This window comes from Rana temporaria, chromosome 13, assembly GCF_905171775.1.
Source record: "Rana temporaria chromosome 13, aRanTem1.1, whole genome shotgun sequence".
Lineage (NCBI taxonomy): Eukaryota > Metazoa > Chordata > Amphibia > Anura > Ranidae > Rana > Rana temporaria.
The window spans coordinates 113,490,530-113,512,775 of record NC_053501.1 but is presented as its reverse complement, the minus strand read 5'-3'; the positions used below and the strand labels follow the sequence as shown (position 1 = coordinate 113,512,775).

Genomic DNA, 22,246 nt, shown 5'->3' with positions numbered 1-22,246 from the left:
TGCGTTCTCTTCTCCATGGAGTCTGGCCGTTGATTGGATAGATTGATAGCAGCACAGCCTCTTGCTGCTGTCATTCACATTTAATGAGGCGTCCGCCGGGGGGCGGGACCGAGTCACACACTTGCCGTCTTTGGACACCAAATGTATGACACAGGAGCACACCCGCAATCTAACACCCTCGGGAAAGAACTTCCCAAAGGGGGTTAGCTTTAGTGGGGAGGAGCAGAGACAACCACCATGGAACTCCAGAACAACAGGATCGGGGTCACTGTGCAAAAAGAACTGCACATTAAAGGTTAGTATTACATGTTTGTTATTTAAAAAAAAAAAAAAAACCTATACAACCCCTTTAGGTAGTCGGAAAGTGGTAAACATTGCCTACTTTTATTATTTTTTATATCTTACATTCATAGAAATTTCTTAGTCAAAGATATATTTTTAACTGGGTCATTGTATATCAATACTATGTATTCCCATGCTATTTTATTATTTTACATTTTATTGAGGTTTGGGCGGAGGATGGGGGTGTGTGCTTTTTTTGTGTTTCTCCTAGCATACAGCGTTCACTATCGTGGTTGGTTGGCATGGTGAAAATGTAGGAGTTCCTAAATGACATGACTTTCTGTGACACGACTTTTCTCACCTAAGCAGTGCTGGAGCCCATGAGGACACTCTTGATCACAGTGACATGTTTGATGACAAGCTTTTTGGTGAAAGTGCTACTGGACATACATTGTGTGAGGACGTCCTGCCTGGCAGGCTGGAATGTCTACTTGGATGGCTGGGGTAGAAGGACAAAACTAAAAGCCAGCGATACCAACACTTAGCACAGAGTATAGCAGAGGAATCTCTGTATGGGGTACTTATTGGAAATATGTGTGGAGGAGACCAAAATAATATATTGAACTTTGAAGGGGGTAGAGACAGTCCCTGACAGCTTCCCTTCCACTGGGAGTACTGCTTATACATTCTAAATGACTGCTTTAACATGAGAATTAAAATAGTTTTATTATATTTCCAGATATTCAGGAAAAACACAAACAACATCTGATGGAGAAGACTGAGACTCTAGTGGAACATAGACCCCCAGGAACTACTCTGGAACCACAAAGATTCCTCATCAATGAGCGTTATGTGAACCTGATTGTGGTCTCCACCGATCAGTTCAGGCAGCGTCCCCAGAATGAGATAATACAGACTGGGGTAAAACATGAGGAATGCTTGAAGGAAACACAAACTGGACTGGAACACATTTCTCCCAACAAGCTGTTCCGATGGAACCACCAGTCACAATGTGTACCACATGCAGTAATGGTGAGCGGAGTGCCAGGAATAGGGAAGACCACACTGATGCAGAAGTTTGTCTATGACTGGGTGACCGGAAAACACTACCAGAGATTTGCCTTTCTCTTCTTCTTCAGATTCCGGGAACTTAATAGACTGGGAGAGGTCAGCTTGGAGGAGATGATTCTTCATCAATATCCATATCTGGAGAGTCAGATTGGAGACATTTTACAAGATCCAGAGAGACTTCTGTTTATATTTGATGGTTTAGATGAAAGTGTTCACCAAATGGATTTCAGATCAAGTAAACTGTCCAATCCAAAACAGAGAACACATTGTGGTGAGATTGTGGTCAGCTTGGCGAGGCAGAGTCTTCTTAAGGGTTGCTCTGTACTGATGACCAGCCGTCCAACCAGACTGGCATCGGTTGATACCAGTGTTTTCCAGAGAATAGCTGAGATCATGGGATTTCTCCATGAAGACAGACTGATCTTCTTTAATAATTTCTTTGGAAATGAGGAATTGTCAGGAAAGGCATTTCATTATGTGCAGGAGAATGACACGCTGTACACTTTCTGTTATATCCCATCATACTGCTGGATCATCTGTACAGTGTTATCAATGTGCTTCAGATCCCAACCAATTACTGATCAGCTGATGACATCATTACCCAAAACAGTGACACAACTCTTTGTGACTTTTGTCTCCAACATTCTGGCCAATCACAGCCAGAATAAAGATGGTGGTCACACTGCCCGGGAACTGCTGACATATATTGGGTGGATGGCAGAACATGGAGTCATGAATCACATGATTGTATTTGATGATCGTCATCTGGAGTCATTCAGTGTGAGAAATGATAATCATCTCTTTTCATCTTTCATGATGGAATCTGGTCAGCCTCCTGATGTGGATTACACCTTCTTACATCTCACTCTTCAGGAGTTTTTTGCTGCGTTGGTCCATTTTATTAACTATAATCCTGACAGATTACAGGAAACACTTGATAAAGCTGAATCTTACAAAGACGGGCGTGCTAAAATATTCCTCCGTTTCCTCTGCGGTCTCTCAGACTCTTCTACTAGATCCATGTTAAGGTCTCATGTGGGAGAATTTTCTACTCAGGCTGCCAGACATGTCATCTCCTGGATCCAGAAGAAAATAGGAAAAGAACCAAAACCTGACAAAGATACAGGGGATAAGAGAGATCTTCTTAATGTATTCTACTATCTCCATGAGAGCAGAAATAAGCCTCTAGTGTCACAATGTACTGGATCAAATAAAGTTGACTTTTCTGATGTCCCTCTCAGTCCCCTGGACTGCTCTGTGCTGTCTTTTATCCTTCAATCCTGTAGAGTGATAAACGTAAATCTACGTTCATGTAGAGTTCTGAGTGAAGGAGTGAGGAAACTTATACCGGCTCTACACAACATTAAGAGTTTGAGGTAAATATTAACTATGAATAATAAAAATGTAAAAAAATTCTCCAGAGAAATTACAAAGTGTTGATGTTTCTTGTTGTCTATTATATATGAACTCTATAGGTATCTATGTGATTGTTCGCTTATTGCACAGAATGTACAGATAAGTAGAGGCAGCAGAATCTGATCTATGATAGGTCTGTGTTAGACAAGTAGCAGTGACGGTATTGGTCCAATGTCTGTGAGGTCTCTGCTCTGACCTTGCAGTGTTACATGCACTGCATGAATCCTTACTGTTAAATAAAATAAAGGTCTGGTGTTACTGTAGTGAAATAGTATAGTGTCCAGTAGATAATTGATATTTAGGTATTAGTATGATGATGTAAGTTATGTTCCAGCAGCAACCCGAGTTCTCCAGAGAGTGCAATTTATTTGACTTCCAACACAGAACAATGTCCAAAGTCCACAGATGATACAAATCCACAGAGTAAATATGACAACGAATAGTAGCTTTAGAGTCCCATCTTTTCCTAGACCTGTGCCTTCATATCCATAGAGAATATGACTAGACAAAACTGAATGCCAGCTTATATTGCCTATCCACTGAATGGCTGAGCAATTTGATTGGCTGTTTTTGATCTACATTGTGTCTCTCAGAGTGACAGATAATGACCCCAAGCCAGAGACGGCTTCAGTCATCACATGCCCTAATTTGCATTCTTGCATATTAACATCAACAAGTCCCCTTTGATATATGCAATTAGATTACAGCTACCAAAGATGGCCCAAGCACAATTTTGATGTGCGAAAGAGACTTATCCTGGATTCTTGCATATTAACATCAACAAGCCCCCCTTTGATACGTGTAGTAAATCTTGTTTGGCCACTAACCCCTTTGGTCAACAAAAACCCTTTGATGTGTAATCTTGAATGCCTGTATGTAACACATATATATTGTGCCATACATATAACACAATATAAAAAATACATACACATATATATTAATATTACAACAGTTACCAGTGACACACCTCCATCCCTAATAGTGCAATAAAAACAAAGGTATCGCCCTTTGGAACTTTATATAAGTTGTGCACAGTTGACCGATAAACTTGAAAAAATATGAATACAATGGTGACCTCCAGAGTCAGGGAGAGCTGACATCCTTCTTGGTAGAGTGAGTTACTAGGCATGGTGGGTTTAAAACAAGCTGAAGTATTGGGCGCCAGACACTTTTTGAATGCAAAGAGATTTATTGTCTCATGAACAAGAACTCGGGAGAGAGGGTTAGGGCCAGGGCACCCTTGAGTAAATGCAATAATAGACTTCAAGACTTCTATAGGTAGACAGCTAGACAGTAGTGGAAGGCCTCCAGCCGGAAGACCACTTCTTTATAGGTAGGACCGCTGTCTTCTATGGCAACAAATCTTGTAACAGTCACTAACGATAGTTGTATTTAACTATTGGTAACACAGAATAGTTCTCCTTGCACGCTACAGTCTCTCACTGTAGGTCTTCACTCACTGAGCTCCCAGTCTCTCATTAGACTCTCAGACCCAATAACCACTAAATGCCCTGAGCTCTTCCACTTTAATTACTCAGTATCTTTCTCAAGCATCACCCCCGCTTCCCTGCTGGGTCCCTGGCTTGGCACTCACAGATATGCCTCAAGCGTCACCACTGCTGACTGAATAGGACTAAATTCCTGGCGTGGAACCCACTGATGCTCCTCAACCGTCACCTTTGCTGTCCCGCTGGGTCCCTGTGTCAGGGAGGCTCTGTCAGAAGACAGAATAACAGCTGCAGAAGAATCCCTGTTACCCGAATGCCTGGAAGAAGAAGAGCGTTAGCACATGCTAACGTGCAAACGCATATGCGCGGAAATGCATATGCGCGGCACATTCTGTGACAGATAAGGGTGGCAAATGGGCTATTTAAGCTGAATAAGCACCCAGAATCAGTGCTGTCTCGTCTACAGTGCTCTGTGAGTATCCTGTTTCCAGTTACCTGTATCTGCTCTTGGAGTATTGACCCGGCTTGTTTCTGACTATTCCTGTTTTCCACCTGCATTGACCCCGGCTTGTACTTTGAACATTCTCCTGCCTCTGCATCTGTACTTGATCTGATCATTTTGTCTGACTCAAATTTCAGCCCCTCAAGAGCTACTGAGTTAGCACCTGTCCAGCTACCTTTTGGACCTGCTCTTCAGCTAAGTTCCAGCCTGTTCCTGTCCAAGGACACCCGCTGCCATCTGGCGGACTACTGGATCAGCAGCTGAGTAGTTTGTGGGCTGGCCAATAGCCATCATTAAAAAGAAAAATGTTTTTCAAAAAAATGTATTCTTTCCCCAAAAAATTGAGTTTAAAAAACTGCTGCACAAATAAGGTGTGACATAAAAAATTGTAAAACCCAACACTTTATTCTCTAGGGCCTTTGCTTTAAACAAAAAAAATATGTAATGTTTGGGGCTTCTAATTTTCTAGTAAAAATTACTGATTTTTACATGTAAACAAAATGTGTCAGAAAAGTCCTGAAGCTCAAGTGGTTATACTGTACGAGGTCATACATGGGGAATCTGATCTTACTGCAATGAACATTCAGAGCCTCATATGAGCTTCCTGGTACATGATATGACCATCCACTATTGAGTGTCAGGGGATCTCATTACTTCCTATGAGTACAGCACTCCTATCAGCAGAGATAAATAGAATATCAGGTCAAAATAATCCTGTACAATCACTAGCAATGCTGATATTGTCCTCACACTGTCTGCTGATACCATTCATGCTCCATACACAAGGAGATTATAGCACAATACGAGCCATGTCAGTGGTATTCTCTGCTCATCCTGTGTATGGAGATATCACCGTCTCTACACATGGATGACAATATTGGGGGGTCTACCCCATTATAAAAAATTTCTTATAAAATTCTATTTCCTGGAGTTTTATAAAGTGATCTAATATAAAGCATTCCAATAAAGAGAAATTATCTCCATTCATATAGAGAATAGTTCCATTCATTCCTGGGGGAGAAATACAATTTCTTCTGGTAATATTCTTCTCTTCTTCTACAGATTGCGTTTTAATCAGCTAATAGACATTTCATGCTCCCACCTGGCATCTGGAATAAGACATAACCAGACACTGAGAACACTGAACCTGTCCTGGAACAATCTGGAGGGTCCTCATTTCAGGGATCTGATGGAAGCTCTGACAACAAGCCGGATAGAGGAATTAGAGTGAGTATAAAAGCACTGACTGAGACAATAATATTCTGGGACAGTTTTATACCCAAAATTTATTTTAAAAATTATGTTGTCATGAAAATGGATCTTTGGAATCTATAAATAGCTGATCACTGAGGATTTTCTTGTTATTGGATGTTAAAAAGACCACAAAGTCTATGCCTAACATATTATTAAAGTCTTATAATGAGTTTATGTGGATATCTGAGATAAGATTATATTACATCATAAACAGGGAATTTAATTTTACTGCAGTGAGCAATTAGAGCCTCATACATAATTGAATTTAGGATTGGTTCACATCGCTGCAATCTGATTTAGATCTGACTTTTAGTGTGATTATGTACCATGTATAACTTGGAAACAATTTACATGTGGTTTGCATATTCTATAAGAGCCAAAATTGCATTGGGATCACACCAAAGTAGTACTGGAACCTTTTCCAAAATTACACAATGCTGAGTTCCATGGATGTTAATAGGCATCACATTGTTTTCAATGATTTCCATTGTCATGTGAATCTGTATGACTTAAAGCGGAGTTCCGGTGGTAAAAAAAACAAAATGTAAAGTCAGCAGCTACAATCACTGTAGCTGCTGACTTTTAAAAAGCACACTTAACTGTCCAGGTTGCCCGCTGTGTCGGTCGTCAGAGGCAGATCAGCCCCTCAGACCGGGTCCCGTCGCCGCCATCCTCACTAAGGGAAACAGGCAGTGAATAAAAACAAAAAGTCAGTGCTACTACCCATATATCACATGGAAAGCAGAGCTCCCGGGTGCCGGATCCACAGTCGCTGGCTGGGTAGAAGTAAATGAAGAAAAGATGATCTGCACTCCGGTCGTTGCTCATAAAAAAGTTTACGTATTTATTGACAGTAGATAAACGCAAATAGGAAAGGTTGACGCGTTTCAGTCTATAAGGCCTTAACCACCTGGCTTCACTGCCTGTTTCCTACTGCGCATGTGTGAGTCACGCAGCCATTTGTGAATGGGAACACCGTCCTGTGTGTGCCAGAAGGCAATGCGCCTCCATTTATCAGGAGGCAACGTGACAAGGAGAACACAGAACCTCACCAGTGTAAACAAAGAGGAAGATTAGCAATTTCTGGTAAGTAAATAATAAATAAAATTATAATTTGTTTGAGCCTTTTTAGCTATTTTTTTTTTTAGGGTGGACTTCCACTTTAAATCACATCCAAAATCACACTAATGTGAACAGAGCCTTACTTGATATAGCCATCTGCTGTTCATTGTCAGAAATCTCCCTATTGGTTCCTATGAGCAAAGAGCTCTTATCAGCAGAGATAAATATAATATCAGATAACAATCATCCCATCCAATCACTAGAAATGCTGATTTCAGCCTCACACTTTCTGCTGATACCATTCATGCTCCATACACAAGGAGATTAGAGCATAATACGAGTCATGTCAGTGGTATTCTGTGCTCATCCTGTGTATGGTGATATCACGTCTCTACACATGGATGACAATATTGGGGGGTCTACTCCATTGTAACATGTTTCTTATAAAATTCTATTTCCTGGAGTTTTATAAAGTGATCCAATAAAGAGAAATGAGTTCCATTCATGTAGAGAATAATTACATTCATTCCTGGGGGAGAAATTCATTTTCTTCTGGTAACATTCTTCTCTTCTTCTACAGTTTGTCATATAATGACCTGACAGACAGTTCCTGCCCCCACCTGGCATCTGGAATAAGAAATAACCAGACACTGAAGACACTGAACCTGTCTGAGAACAATCTGGAGGGTCCTCATTTCAGGGATCTGATGGAAGCTCTGACAACAAGCCGGATAGAGGAACTATTGTGAGTATAACAAGACTGACTGAGACAATAATATTCTGGGACAGTTTAACATTCAGTTTTTTTAAATCTTAGAATCTTATCTAACTCTGTTATCATCTATAAATTAGACTTTTTCTAAAGCTGGCCATAAATGATTTGATCCATCTATGGGCAGGCTGATTCTCTAGAGTTGTTTTATCAATTGAATTCAGTACAACCTGCCTCTCAGATTTCTTTCATGCAATCACTGCCAGCGGTCTATAGCAGCTAGCATTGATCATTGTGTTCTGCTCGCAGGGAAGGCTCCCTATCGACTGAACACAATAGTGCAGTGGGAGTTATTCCCCATGAACCTCAACTATGTTGATGGGGGAATTGAGCAATTTTCTTTCCTTCCACCCATAGTGGAAGAAAAGAATATTGTATAATCAATGGCTAAAGTTCACCACACACAGTATGCGTTTCAGGGGCTAGTCATGCCTCCTTCCCACTGGCTGAGGAAGCAGGTATGGCTAGCCATCGAAATGTGTTCTCATTGGTTGTTCCTCCCTGAGGTTTGACAGGTGCTGCCCCTGCAAGCTCGCTCCCCAACGTCCTCTGACACCTTCCACCATTGGAGCTACCACAGCAGCGTGGATTGACAGCCCGGACACGGGCAGGAAACACTTTGAGCTCTCCCTGGTTACACACTACATTGAACCTGTCACCTTTGTGAGTGGAACGTTTTATGCATTTTTTAAACTTGTTTACATACAACTGCTCTACACCAAGTGGTCGCTTGGTGACTTTCTCCCCCTTCACTCCTCTATTGCAGTGTGGGGTCCCAGCCCTTATGGATTAGGCAGCACTGCTTCCACCTTGGATCACAGTCAGCAATTTATTACCTGTTTCAGGAAATTTCTGGACTTATATTAAGGTCTATGCCCCTGATAGCTATGTGGACTATGCACTATACCATTCTGTGGACATTTATTTTTAATTATTTTTAGCTTTTATTATATTTAGACAGGGAAGGGTCGGACTGAGAATATATATATTTTTTCTTATGTAGACCACAAGCCTGCCTAATTGGATACAAATTGACTGGATAGAATGGGTAGGTCCACAAATGAATTAAAGTTGTAGAAAGAGCGTAATATCAGATTATAACACATATGGTGACCCTATAAGCTTTAAAATGTAAACATGTCATTTACTAACACAATAGCTCACCGTTAAAGGCCCCATGGAGGAAATTAAATGACTGATCCTAAACAATCATTTGTTTAACCACCATAGAAATGCTTTAATATCTAAGCCTGGCGGAAATTTCAGATTATGCTAGGGTGAAACAGTGAGGTTAACGATAAATGTTTGTGAAGGGAGTCACATGAGACCATGGAGTGTGAGAGGGTAGTTGCTAAAATCTGGGGCCTTCTCTTCAAATTAAAAATATCTATGCTATTGTTTCTTTCAAGAGGAGCAACTCAATCTTTTGAAAGTGATAGTGCTGAAAGAATTTCCAGTGCTTTATCTGCAAATTTAGTCCCTGGACATTGTGTGACACAATACAGAGAGGTGAGGTGTCAGTCGCAATCGGGTGCATTGATCAGAGATGAGGTTAACTGCACAACAAAATAGAGACTTACCCTTATCAGGCTGGTTCTGTCTTGGTGAAGTATTAGTAAATGGTACCAAGTTCAGGGGACATCTTACTAGTGCTGACCACTTGGTGACTGAAAAAGGAAATAAGGAAAGGAAAGGAATGGAGGGAGTAGACTAGAAAGGAGAGAGAAATCATAGAGACAAGGGAGTATCCAAAACAAATACCCCCCAACCCCAAAGGAGTAGGAAAGACCCAGCCTATTCCCACTAGAGTACACAACCAAAGTAATGTCCGCTGGAATAGGGGACATAAATCTACCCCAAAATGAGCAAATATCCACTATGTAGAAGCAAATGGAGGTGCAACACAACTGCCCCCGTCCTTTACACCACCTTAATTACATACCCTAGGAGGATACATTCTCCCCCCCAGGTTCAAAAAACACAGTAACTCAAAGCCCCTCCCAGGAGCATCAGTCCAGAAAGTGTCCATCTCAGTAAATAAAGGTGGCCCTATTTCCAACCAGCGTCCCCAAAGGGGAATACATTTTTTAGTAAAGTAATATGACTCTCAAAGAAACAGCCACCTATGAGAGCACTCTAGGCAAACAGTCAAATGTATTAAATAACACATATCAGTGTATAAGACATATAGAGTACTGTAAAGGTCCCCCCGGGAGAGTAACAACCCCACAGCATAGAATAAAACTGTAAAACCCTAACTGGAGAAAAAAAAAGTTTTTCCAATATTATGCTGAATCAGGAGTAAAGGGATAACTCCCGAAGGCCAAACCGAGAAGTCAAGACATCTTTTCATGGTTCTGGTATTCAGTGCTGGAAAACTTCCCCATTACTGAACATTTGCTATGTAGTGCCATTACCTCCTATGAGTACAGAGCTCTGCAGAGATAAATAGAATATCAGATAAAAATCATCCCGTCCAATCACAAGCAATGCTGATTCTGGCCTCACACTGTCTGCCTATACCATTCATGCTCCATACACAAGGAGTTTATAGCACAATACGAGTCATGTCAGTGGTATTCTGTGCTCATCCTGTGTATGGAGATATCACCATCTCTACACATGGATGACAATATTGGAGTGTCTACTCCATTATTAAATTTTTCTTACCAAAGTAAATATACTGCAGTTTTATAAAGTTCTGATATAAATGATTCCAATAAAGAGAAATTGGCTACATTCATGTAAAGAATAGTTCATTTATGGGGGAGAAATTCATTTTCCTCTGGTAACATTCTTCTACAGATTGGATAATAATCACCTGACAGACAGTTCCTACCCCCACCTGGCATCTGGAATAAGAAATAACCAGACACTGAGGACACTAAACCTGTCTGGGAACAATCTGGGGGGTCCTCAGTTCAGGGATCTGATGGAAGCTCTGACAACAAGCCGGATAGAGAAATTACTGTGAGTATAACAGGATTAAATGAGACAATAATATTCTGTTATTAATATTCTAGGACAGTTCACATAAAAAAAATCCTAAATACCTGTATGCCTGGCCTAAATAAAGCATTTTCATCAGATAATCATGACATCCCCCCCTCCCGACGCCATCCGGTGGGAGGCGGGAAGAATTGCGAGCGCCGGATAGGAAGCATAGAGATGACTGGTGACCATATGGTCACCAGTCATCTCTATGACCGTCGGAAGGGCCCGGGCGCGATGTGATGACATCATGCCCGGGTACCCGGAAGTAAACAAAGCTGCAATTGCGGCTAGTAAGCATGAGATCTGTGAATTTTTTTTCCGATCTCATGTTTTACAGCCTGGAGGAGAGATGTGAGGTCTTATTGACCCCGCATCTCTCCTTAAAGAGGACCTGTCACACACTATTCCTATTACAAGGGATGTTTACATTTACGGACTGAAGTTCAGTTTCATCAGTCCAAACCTACCGTGTGTGGGCCCCATCAGACTTTTGTCCTTCACCGGACTGGTGAACTGATGACCGATCGTCAAAACCGATGATTAGTACGCAAAAGCATCTGTTAAAAACCCGCGCATGCTCAGAATCAAGTCGACGCATGCTTGGAAGCATTGAACTTCCTTTTTTTTTAGCATGTCGTTGTGTTCTACGTCACCACGTTCTGACACGATCGGTTATTTAACCGATTGTGTGTAGGCACATCAGACCATCAGACCATCAGTCCATCAGTCCGTTTTCATCAGTTTGGACTGATCGTGTGTACAGGGCCTCAGTGTTCAGGTTTTGCTTCACATTGTCTGATTCACCATAGCAGTTGGAAATATATGTGAGGAATACAGCGCAGGTCTATGAATATAATAAATAATGACGTGATGTCAAAAAATATATTAATGTGTGCGGCTGCTGCAGCAAAAAAAAGTGTTAGATGAACAAATAATATAGAGTGTAAAGAGAATAAATGCTGCGCTGCTAATATGGTAAGTGTGTGTAAATCATTACTGACATGATAAGGTAAACATTATACACATCACAAGAAAAAAAGTGCTTATGTGCTAAAAAATACAAAGTGAGATAGTGCACAAAAATATATATAGTCCATATAGCTGTGATCAGCTAGAAGATGATAAAACGTAACAAATCTTCATATAAGCACCGAGTTGTGTTGGAAAGAAAATCCACAATAAGTGTAAGACAGCTGATTGAAGCACCTCCACCTCAAGTAAATATTCTGCTTACCGAACACCAATTAATAAATCACATGTAGTACTGAATCTGATAGATAACCTCCGTTCCCCAGCTAGGTTCTTCCACACCAGATGGAAACAATGGGTAGTCCTTAGCCAGAACACACTCATGCGTTGAACCTCATTTTTTTCACAGAAGTTGCTATTTGAACTTTTACAGGCTCTACAAGATCCACACTGGGGCACAAAAAGTGGGATTACTTTGTCACCTGGTTTTACACAAGTTACTCCCGCCCCAATACTTTCAACAATTCCAACTGCTTCATGGCCCAAAATCACTGGAAATTTGGAAGGAATAATTTCTTTCAGTACACTGCTGTCTGATCCACAAATACCAGAGGCAAGAATCTTAATTCTAACTTCATGGGCTTTTGGTGGAGCCACAGTAATTGTTTCAATGGACAGAGGTTTATGAGGCTCCCAGGCAACAGCTGCCTTACATGTAATATCCTCCTTGCTCTCACAGATCAGCACTATCTGTGTTTCCCAGGCAGAGCGGGGAAAACACAGATAGTGCTGCCTGGGAAACACAGATAGTGCTGATCTGTGAGAGCAAGGAGGATATTACATGTAAGGCAGCTGTTGCCTGGGAGCCTCATAAACCTCTGTCCATTGAAACAATTACTGTGGCTCCACCAAAAGCCCATGAAGTTAGAATTAAGATTCTTGCCTCTGGTATTTGTGGATCAGACAGCAGTGTACTGAAAGAAATTATTCCTTCCAAATTTCCAGTGATTTTGGGCCATGAAGCAGTTGGAATTGTTGAAAGTATTGGGGCGGGAGTAACTTGTGTAAAACCAGGTGACAAAGTAATCCCACTTTTTGTGCCCCAGTGTGGATCTTGTAGAGCCTGTAAAAGTTCAAATAGCAACTTCTGTGAAAAAAATGAGGTTCAACGCATGAGTGTGTTCTGGCTAAGGACTACCCATTGTTTCCATCTGGTGTGGAAGAACCTAGCTGGGGAACGGAGGTTATCTATCAGATTCAGTACTACATGTGATTTATTAATTGGTGTTCGGTAAGCAGAATATTTACTTGAGGTGGAGGTGCTTCAATCAGCTGTCTTACACTTATTGTGGATTTTCTTTCCAACACAACTCGGTGCTTATATGAAGATTTGTTACGTTTTATCATCTTCTAGCTGATCACAGCTATATGGACTATATATATTTTTGTGCACTATCTCACTTTGTATTTTTTAGCACATAAGCACTTTTTTTCTTGTGATGTGTATAGCAGTTGGAAAGGCAGATCCTGATTGACTGTTAAAGGATGTACAAAATGTTCGTCATTTTCTGTTATCAGTAATTAGGCCTATGAATAATAATAATAAATGACAGTAATCGTACATATCTCTCCTTATGGCACCTCAGGGAATAAAGGATATTAGCGTGATCTGTTGAAATCTGATGACCATTTCTATCCTGTCTTCTAGGATCAAAAACAGTCATTTGTCATATGAAGCTTATAGAGAACGGGAAAAGTTGGAATCCCTCCGGCCAGGACTAAAGGTTATCACATGATGACCCCCAGAGGAAGAATCTCTGCTACAGCTGTGAATTGTGCCAGAACATTTCCCTGGATGATGATGAGAATGAGATTTAGATATGACAAACCCGACCCAAGAGGAGAATGGATCATCATAGCTGAACTAATACATCCAGGACAGGATTGGGAGGACTCTTAATAATTTTTAGTCTTCAATAATTCCGAGCATGAAGCGAGGAAAGGCACACTCCAGTCAGCCTTGAACGTTTTCCCCATAAAGTGACTTAGTAGACACGGCTGTTAGGCTGATTGTTTCTAATTGTCATCCTAGCATTTTATTTATTACAGGTACTTATACTGTATAGCGCCGTTAATTTACATAGCTGGCTGCCCTCTTACAATCCCCTATGACCATTGTTAATTTTGGCAGCAAATTTTTTATTTTTTTATTTATACAACAGGGAAAACGGGTCCACATGGACCACCACAACAATACAATCAATTGCAGTGATACAGCTACAAGTAAGAACAGTGCACAGTACATATGGGCTTATATTTCCCGAAGCTCCGCAGCCGCGGGGAGCATTCACCCGCGGGCCCGCGTAAATACCGGCCCGCGGGCAAGGCCCACCCGCCACAGGTTCGAGCCCCACCAACCGACATCATCGTTCTGGTACAGGCCCAACACATAGTCCCGCTTCCTGCCGGGTGTCCCATATGCAGCATTCAAGTTGTGTCACCATGCCCCCGCGGGCTCTGCCTCCCTTCTTTTCCAAGTAACATAAAAAAAAGAATAAAAGGTAAGAGAAGAAAGCACAGAGGTCGTAGGATGAGGGCTATGCCCGGAGAGGTAGAGAGAGAAAGTATGGTCCATAAGGAGAGAGAGGAGGGGAGGGGAGGTGAGGGGGGGAGTGTTAAAAGGGACTGGAGGGGGGGCTGGCAGCAAATTTTGATTTACTTTGAATCTTAGTCTTTTGACTAAAATCCCATTTTAGTTTTAGTCCCATTTTAGTCTTCTGCAATTGTTTTCGTTTTAGTCGACCAAAATCTCCAGTACATTTTAGTTGAATAAATCATTTTAGTTGGCTTAAACTAATTTTAGTCATCTAAAACCGAATGGGTTTAGTTGTAATGTAATTGTAATGCATTATTTACCACTTCAGCCCCGGAGGATTTGGCTGCCCAGTGGCCGGGCCATTTCTTGCGATTCGGCACTACGTCGCTTTAACTGACAATTGCACGGTCGTGCGACGTGGCTTCCAAACAAAATTGACGTCCTTTTTTTCCCACAAATAGAGCTTTCTTTTGGTGGTATTTGATCACCTCCGCGGTTTTTATTTTTTGCACTAAAAAGCGACAATTTTGAAAAAAAAGCAATATTTTTTACTTTTTGCTATAATAAATATCCCCAAAAATATATAAAAACTAATTTATTTCTCAGTTTAGGCAGATACGTATTCTTCTACCTATTTTTGGTAAAAAAAAAAAATTTGCAATAAACGTATATTTTGGTTTGCGCAAAAGTTAATTGTCTACAAAATAGGGGATCGTTTTATGGCATTTTTATTATTATTATTTTTTTTACTAGAAATGGCGGCGATCTGCAAATTTTTTATTGTGACTGTGACATTATGGAGGACACATCGGACACTTTTGACGCTATTTTGGGACCATTTTCATTTATACAGCGATCAGTGCTATAAAAATGCACTGATTACTGTGTAAATGACACTGGCAGGGAAGGGGTTAACAACTAGGGGGCGAGGAAGGGGTTAAGGGTGTCCTAGGGAGTGATTCTAACTGTGCTATGAGTGACACGACAATGATTACTGCTCCCGATGACAGGGAGCAGTAGATCACTGTCCTGTCACTAGGCAGAACAGGGAAATGCCTTGTTTACATAGGCATCTCCCCATTCTGCAGCTCCAGGATATGATCGCGTGACACTGGCAGACATTAAGTCCGCGGGTCCTACGGTCACGGAGCTTGTACGCGACGCCGCCGTAAATTTCACAGCCATGCAATTCTGCCGACGTATATGTACAGGCGGCGTTCGGCAAGCGGTTAAGCATTTCTCTACAATTTCCGAACTCATTATATACTCCTGGAGAGAGGAATTTAATATGTCGTTATTTATGGTATTAAGATTTTAACATGCACTACAGACGCAGATTTAGTCATTATATAGTGTCTTTGTTTAAGTAAAACCAAGTTTCATTCCAGGAATATTGCTTTTTTGACAGAAGTGTAACGTTAAAATAAAAAAAACCTTTGCGTGATGATGCCACCATGCAGTGCACATTTACATGAACTTTATGGCCCGGATTCACAAAGCACTTGCGCCGACGTATCTCAAGATACGCCGTCATAAGTATAAACGTGCGTCATCGTATCTATGCGTGACCCACAAACTAAGATACGCCTAAAAATAGGCTTCATCCGACCGACGTAACTTGTCTACGCCGGCGTAGAGTGGGCGCATATTTACGCTGGGCGAATTTGCCGCTCCCATTGATTTTCTATGCGCATATGCAAATGAGGGAGATACACTGATTCACGAACGTACTTGCGCCTGGCGCATAATATACGCGGTTTGCGTAAGTTGTACGTCCGGCGTAACGTTATTCCCCATATATGAGGCGCAACCCATGCAAAGGTATGGACCAAGGAACACAAGCCGTCGTATTTTACATCGTTTACGTTGGACGTGAATATGGCTGGGCGTAGGTTACATTCACGCCGTAGGCAGTGATCCGTCGTATCTTAGGCAGTTGTTCCGACGTGATTCTGAGCATGCGCACTGGGATGCGTCCACGGGACGGTGCATGCGCCGTTCATTATACGTATCTGTCTGAGACTCAGCCCATCATTTGCATGGGGTCACGCCTCATTTGCATGGCTCTCGCCCACTTCCATATACGCCGTTTTACGCCTGAGAAACCCAGCGCAGATTTGGCAGCACTGGCTTTGTAAACCCAGTGCTTGCCTCTATGCGCTGCGTCGGCGTAGCCTAAAGAAGATACGCTACGGCGGCATAAATATGCGCCGCTGTTTGTGAATCCGGGCCATTGTGTTTTTTTTTTTCAAAATTGACGCTCTATGTTTGTTTATAGCGCAAAAAATAAAAACCGCAGAAGTGATCAAATACCACCAAAATAAAGCTCTATTTGTGGGAAAAAAAGGACGTAAATTTTGTTTGGGAGCCACGTCGCACGACCGCGCAATTGACAGTGCTGAATGCTGAAATTTCGCCTGGGCAGGAAGGGGGTATATGTGCCCAGTAAGCAAGTGGTTAATGTTCAAAGCAAACTCCCCAATACATCCATTGAGAGGTTGAAGTTCCACTTTAACTCGATTATGACAGCAATATTATTGTTCTACTTCATTAGCAGTTTATTCTTTCCAGGGAAGGTTATAGTTCAAATAGACATTCACTTAGTGCTAAAAAAAAAAAAGTATAATAACACATTCCATTTAGTTTCAGCTTATCAGTGATGATCTGAAGAGCAATATGTGTTATCAGCCAGGCAGCAACCTTAGTACATTTCTCTCTACCTCATACTTTAACGGCTTTTTTTTTTATTATAAGGCAATTAAGATTTCTACTCTTTAAAAGCCTTTGTGTACATTGATCTAGTTTGGATAACATAACAATGTATATACCATACTTGTGGTTTCTTTGTGAAAGCTGGATATCAGTGGCAGCTAGGAGGCACTCTGGGCGCCGGACCCCCCCAAGCTGTTAAAAAAAAAAGTCACTTTAGGAGTGACCAGGCGCCGGACATGCGGCGGTCTATTGGAAGCTTCCCAGCCTGCAATCAGCTGATTGCAGGCTGGGAAGCTGATTTGCCCGCGTTTAGGGCATGTGCAGGGCGCAAGCTGTGCGCTTGCACACACTCCCACTCTACTGGGATTTGGGTGACCACATTTCCAAACTGCCATTCAGGGACACACCCCATCTCGTACCTTCCCCCAAAAAAGAGGGGGGGTGGGGGTATTGTAGTATCGGGGTTGATGGGGAATTTGGCGGCGGGTTATTTGTCAGGTGAATGTGCCACGTGCCACCCATTACAGTACAGCTACACACAGGTTGCCTGACTCTTACTGCACAGCAAAACCACCACACTGTCACTCTCCCGGGTCTGCCCATTTAGTTATATTTAGAATTACGATTGCCCTGGGGTGGTAATCAAACACCCCTTGGTATAAAGGTGCCACATCCTTAATAATGTAGATATGTAGAAAAAGACCGTGAAGTCTGAGACTAAGAGAAAGTGGACTTTGTAGGCACCAGATTTAAAAAATGTAAATATTTTAATTTGGACAGTACAAAAGCACATAATTACTAGACAATTGCTCAAAAAATTATAAGAGAAAAAGGAAACGAAAATTGACAACAAGATACACAAAAAAAAAAAAAACTCAATTCCTATCCCTTTCTAAAGACACCGCTGATAGCCACAGGGCTGGATGTATGAAATACACTGGGAGCACTGGGTGGCGCTGTAGCTTCAAGAGATGGTACAGGATGAGTTTTGATTAAAATGGGGTTCAGCTCGACATGTTTCGCGACGTCGTCGCTTCTTCGGGAGCTTCTGGGTGTTTAAAGGACAATATAATGTTGCCATTAGAGGTATAAGAATATAAAGATACAATACAGCATTGTTATACATGAGGCATTTTGTAAATATACATAGAGGCCTCTGAGCAATTAGAAAAAGCATATAACTATGACCATAATACTCACCGATAACCGGTGTTTAATGAGTTTGGAGAATGCTCAGCAGCGTCCAAGATATAGATATACGATCAGACCATTTACCTTTTGAAGATGGAATCAGATACCATAGGTCATAACCACATTCACCATACACCATCGGGCAAACTAGAACCAGTAGGGGTATCTGGAAGTGAGTAATAGACATAAGTAATAGGTCCAAAAACTGAATGGGACCATGGGATGTAAAGTGAAGAGGACAAAGAGAGAAGGAAAGCAAATGTAGAAAAAATATATATTTTGTTGGTATAACATACCTTATAAAAGGTATAGTGGCCTAGGCATAGATGGGACAGTTCCGGGGACCGAAAAGAACACACAGTTGTACAGACACTGTTGGGACAACAGCAGACAAAATGTCCACAGAAATCCTCTCCTAATTGTAAAAAAGCCAAAAAATAATAAACACTGTATTTACAGTCCACAATAGGGTTAATGAAAAGAAAATAAAATGAAATAAAAATGTGCTATATAACATTTGCCATATAAAAGGCTTTATGGTAATAAGCACTTTATTTATTTGAAATATTTTTTAATATTTTTTAATAAAACTTTCCATTAGAACATGTATTAATACATTAACAGTCTGTTACCTTGGTTGGAAGATAGGTTAGGAGACTGGATTACAGGTCTATTCAAAAACTGCCACTAGATGGCACTGCGGAAGTGATGAGCGTTAGGCTGATGCAAGGAGAAAAGTCCCCAAGAGAGGAAAGCAATCAGCTGTTGGTAAGACAGAAAGAACGCTCTTAATAAGAGCATGATAACACAAAATCACTCACAAATCGATGTGAGAAAGGATGTTCATACCTAAAGCTGAGCTCAATATGGGAGAATCTTGGGCAGTGTGATGGCATGCGGCCCCGCTGGACGTCCGTCCTGGCTAGCATTCAACAAGAGCACCTGATTGCACAGGCTCTTGTTGGGTTTAAATACCCCGCGCGGATGACGTCATGATGATTGACAGTCATCCGGCTGGCCAGGAAAACATACACCGCGCATGCGCGTACTTCGCGCATGCGCAGAGAGAGCCGCGATCAAGCTCTCTGGAGAGATGGAAACAGCTGTATGATATGGTGTTTCCCAGGTGTTAAAAAAGAGAGGGGGAAATAAATACCATATTTGATTGCCACCACACGGTCTATGGTCTGGATGAAAAAACATCTGACCAGACAGTGTGATGGCTTACCTGGCCACTGGTTCAATTGCTCAGCGGCGCATGGTGCTGTGGCGACTTCTGGTATAGCAGGTCCTGGTCTGATCATATCTTAACGCTTGGTGAGCAAACAATATGAAAAAGAAAAATGACAAGCATTTATGTATGAAGGCATGCAAATACATGCATAACAATTTTTAAATGCCCATTTCACAAGCAGGCTGAAGATGGCTGACCCAATACAGTGATGGGGGAGGAGCTGCAGGAGGTTGCGGCCGCTGTGTGAGGAGACCCCATCTCCTAACAGATGCAAGACACGTGTGGAGCGGAGGGAGCTGAGAGACACAGAGCAATGCAGGGGCAACCGAGTGGACCCAGCGCTGCCAATGAACCCAGTCCCCACCACCACTGATTCCATCCCCCCCCAGCACTGCCACTTATCCCTGCCAGCACTGACACTGATGCCATCCCTCCCCATCACTGACACTGATGCCATCTCTCCCCATCACTGACACTGATGCCACCCCCCAGCACTGACACTGACACCATCCCCCCAGCACTGACACTGATGCCATCCCCCCAGATCTGACACCATCCCCCCAGCACTGACACTGATGCCATCCCCCCAGCACTGACACTGATGCCGTCTCCCCCAGCATTGACACCACCCCCCCAGCACTGACACTGATGCCACCCCCCAGCACTGACACTGATGCCACCCCCCAGCACTGACACATATCCCACCCCCCAGCACTGACACATAGACCACCCCCCCAGCACTGACACTCATCCCATTCCCCCAGCACTGACACTGATGCCACCCCCCAGCACTGACACAGTGGCAGCATTTGATGGGCACAGTTGCTGCGTTTGATGGGCACAGTGGCAGCATTTGATGGGCACAGTGAGGCCCATAAAATTGCCACCCCAAAAAATTGGAGCACCAGCCGCCACTGCTGGATATCATTGTAGTAGACACAGCTACTACAGTAATCTTTACCAACCTCTGGCTCCCTTGTGAGTGTCTGCCTTACTGCACTGGGAACACAGTAGGTCACTCATTTGGTGCCATTTGGGGAGCTCTTTGTATTTTCTCATTAAATGCACATAGTGTTCTCTGATTGGATGAGGTGGAGAGCCTGGCATAATCATGCCAACGCTTCATCTCGTCCAATCAGAGAACACTTCACATTTACTGAGAAAATACAAAGTGTTTCCTGTGTGGCACCCATGCTGAGCAACCAACCCCCTGTGTTTTCAATGCAAGAGGGGAGTGGCCTGACACAGGACCTGGAAGATAGTGGAGATCACTGGAGTACTGGTGACTATACATTGATTTCCAGCTTCTACTGGGATCCCACAGCTATGTTACATACATACTTACATGGGTCCAAGCCAGAGCAGTGTAAGAGACTTGGAAATATTACTACTCTGCAATACACTATGGCCCAGATTCACATATAATTACGTTGCTCCTGGGCAGCGTAACGTATGTGATTTACGTTACACCGCCGCAGGTTTACAGCTTAAGTGCCTGATTCTCAGAACACTTACCTGTAAACTTGCGGCGGTGTATCGTAAAAGCGCTCGGCGCAAGCCCGCCCAATTCAAATGGGGCGGGCACCATTTAAATTAGGCGTGTTCCTGCGCCGAGCGTACTGCGCATGCTCCGTCGGGTAAATTACCCGATGTGCATTGCGCTAAATGACATCGCACCGATGTCATTTGCTTAGACGTTAACGTAAATGGCGTCCAGCGCCATTCACGGACGTCTTACGCAAACGACGTAGATTTTTTAAAATTTCGACGCGGGAACGACGGCCATACATAACATTGGCTGTGCCTCATAGGCCCAGGGGCAACTTTACGCGTCGCAAAGGCTTGTAAATTCTCTGCGTCGAGCGCGCGTACGTTCGGGAATCGTCGTAATTTGCTAATTTGAATTAGGCGGGCTTACGCCGCCACACATACTGTAGGTGCTCAATCTCGCCGAGAAAAGGAGCGAGATTGACACAATATCGTGGTCACCTACTGTACGTTACGCCGCCGTAACTAAGGGCACAAGTTCTTTCTAAATACAGAACTTGCGCCCAAAGTCAGAGCGGCGTAACGTATCGGAGATACGTTACGCCAGAAGAAAGATGCGCGCATCTTTCTGAATCTGGCCCTATAACTTTTGCGCAAACCAATCACTACGCTTATTGTGATTTTGTTTTTTACCAAAAATATGTCCTATCATAGCTGATCACAATGTCAACAGAGCCAGTTACCGGCTCTCTTCACCTTCTCACACTGTCAGCATGAGGCTTCTGCCACTCTGTGTCCACCACTGCTGCCAATCATTGCCCATCACTGTCTCCTCATCATTGTCACCCGTCAGTGCTGCCTACCAGTGCCCATCAGTGCCTATTACCAGTGCCCATCAGTGCCGCCTACCAACGCCCATCAGTTTCGCCTATCAGTACCACTTGTCAGTGCCACATATCAGTGCCGCCTATCAGTGCAGGATATCAGTGCCTCTTCATCAGTGCCCACCAGTGCTGCCACATCAGTGCTCATCAGTGCAGCCTATTAGTGCCCATCAGTGCACATCAGTGACGGAGAAAAATTGCCTGTTTGCAAAATTTTCTAACAAACTATGAAAAAGTTTGTTTCTTTAATCAAAATGTTTGTTCTTTATTTGTTTATTTAGCAAAAAATAAAACCCCAGTGGTGATTAAATACCACCAAAATAAAACTCTATGGGCCAGATTCAGCGAGATCGGCGCATCTTTACATAGGC

At 42.6% G+C, this 22,246-nt stretch overlaps 1 protein-coding gene across 1 annotated transcript in view; it reads left to right on the top strand.

The window, feature by feature from the left end:
* Positions 1–14,409, top strand: part of LOC120920588 (NACHT, LRR and PYD domains-containing protein 3-like) — a 28,460-nt gene extending 14,051 nt beyond the window's left edge. The window contains exons 5-9 of the mRNA XM_040332739.1: positions 1,022–2,729; positions 5,782–5,946; positions 7,616–7,780; positions 10,613–10,777; positions 13,479–14,409. Coding sequence (XP_040188673.1) covers positions 1,022–2,729; positions 5,782–5,946; positions 7,616–7,780; positions 10,613–10,777; positions 13,479–13,566 — 2,291 coding nt within the window. The 3' untranslated portion in view covers positions 13,567–14,409. The remainder of the gene's footprint in view (positions 1–1,021; positions 2,730–5,781; positions 5,947–7,615; positions 7,781–10,612; positions 10,778–13,478) is intronic.
* The last annotated feature ends 7,837 nt before the right edge of the window (positions 14,410–22,246 follow it).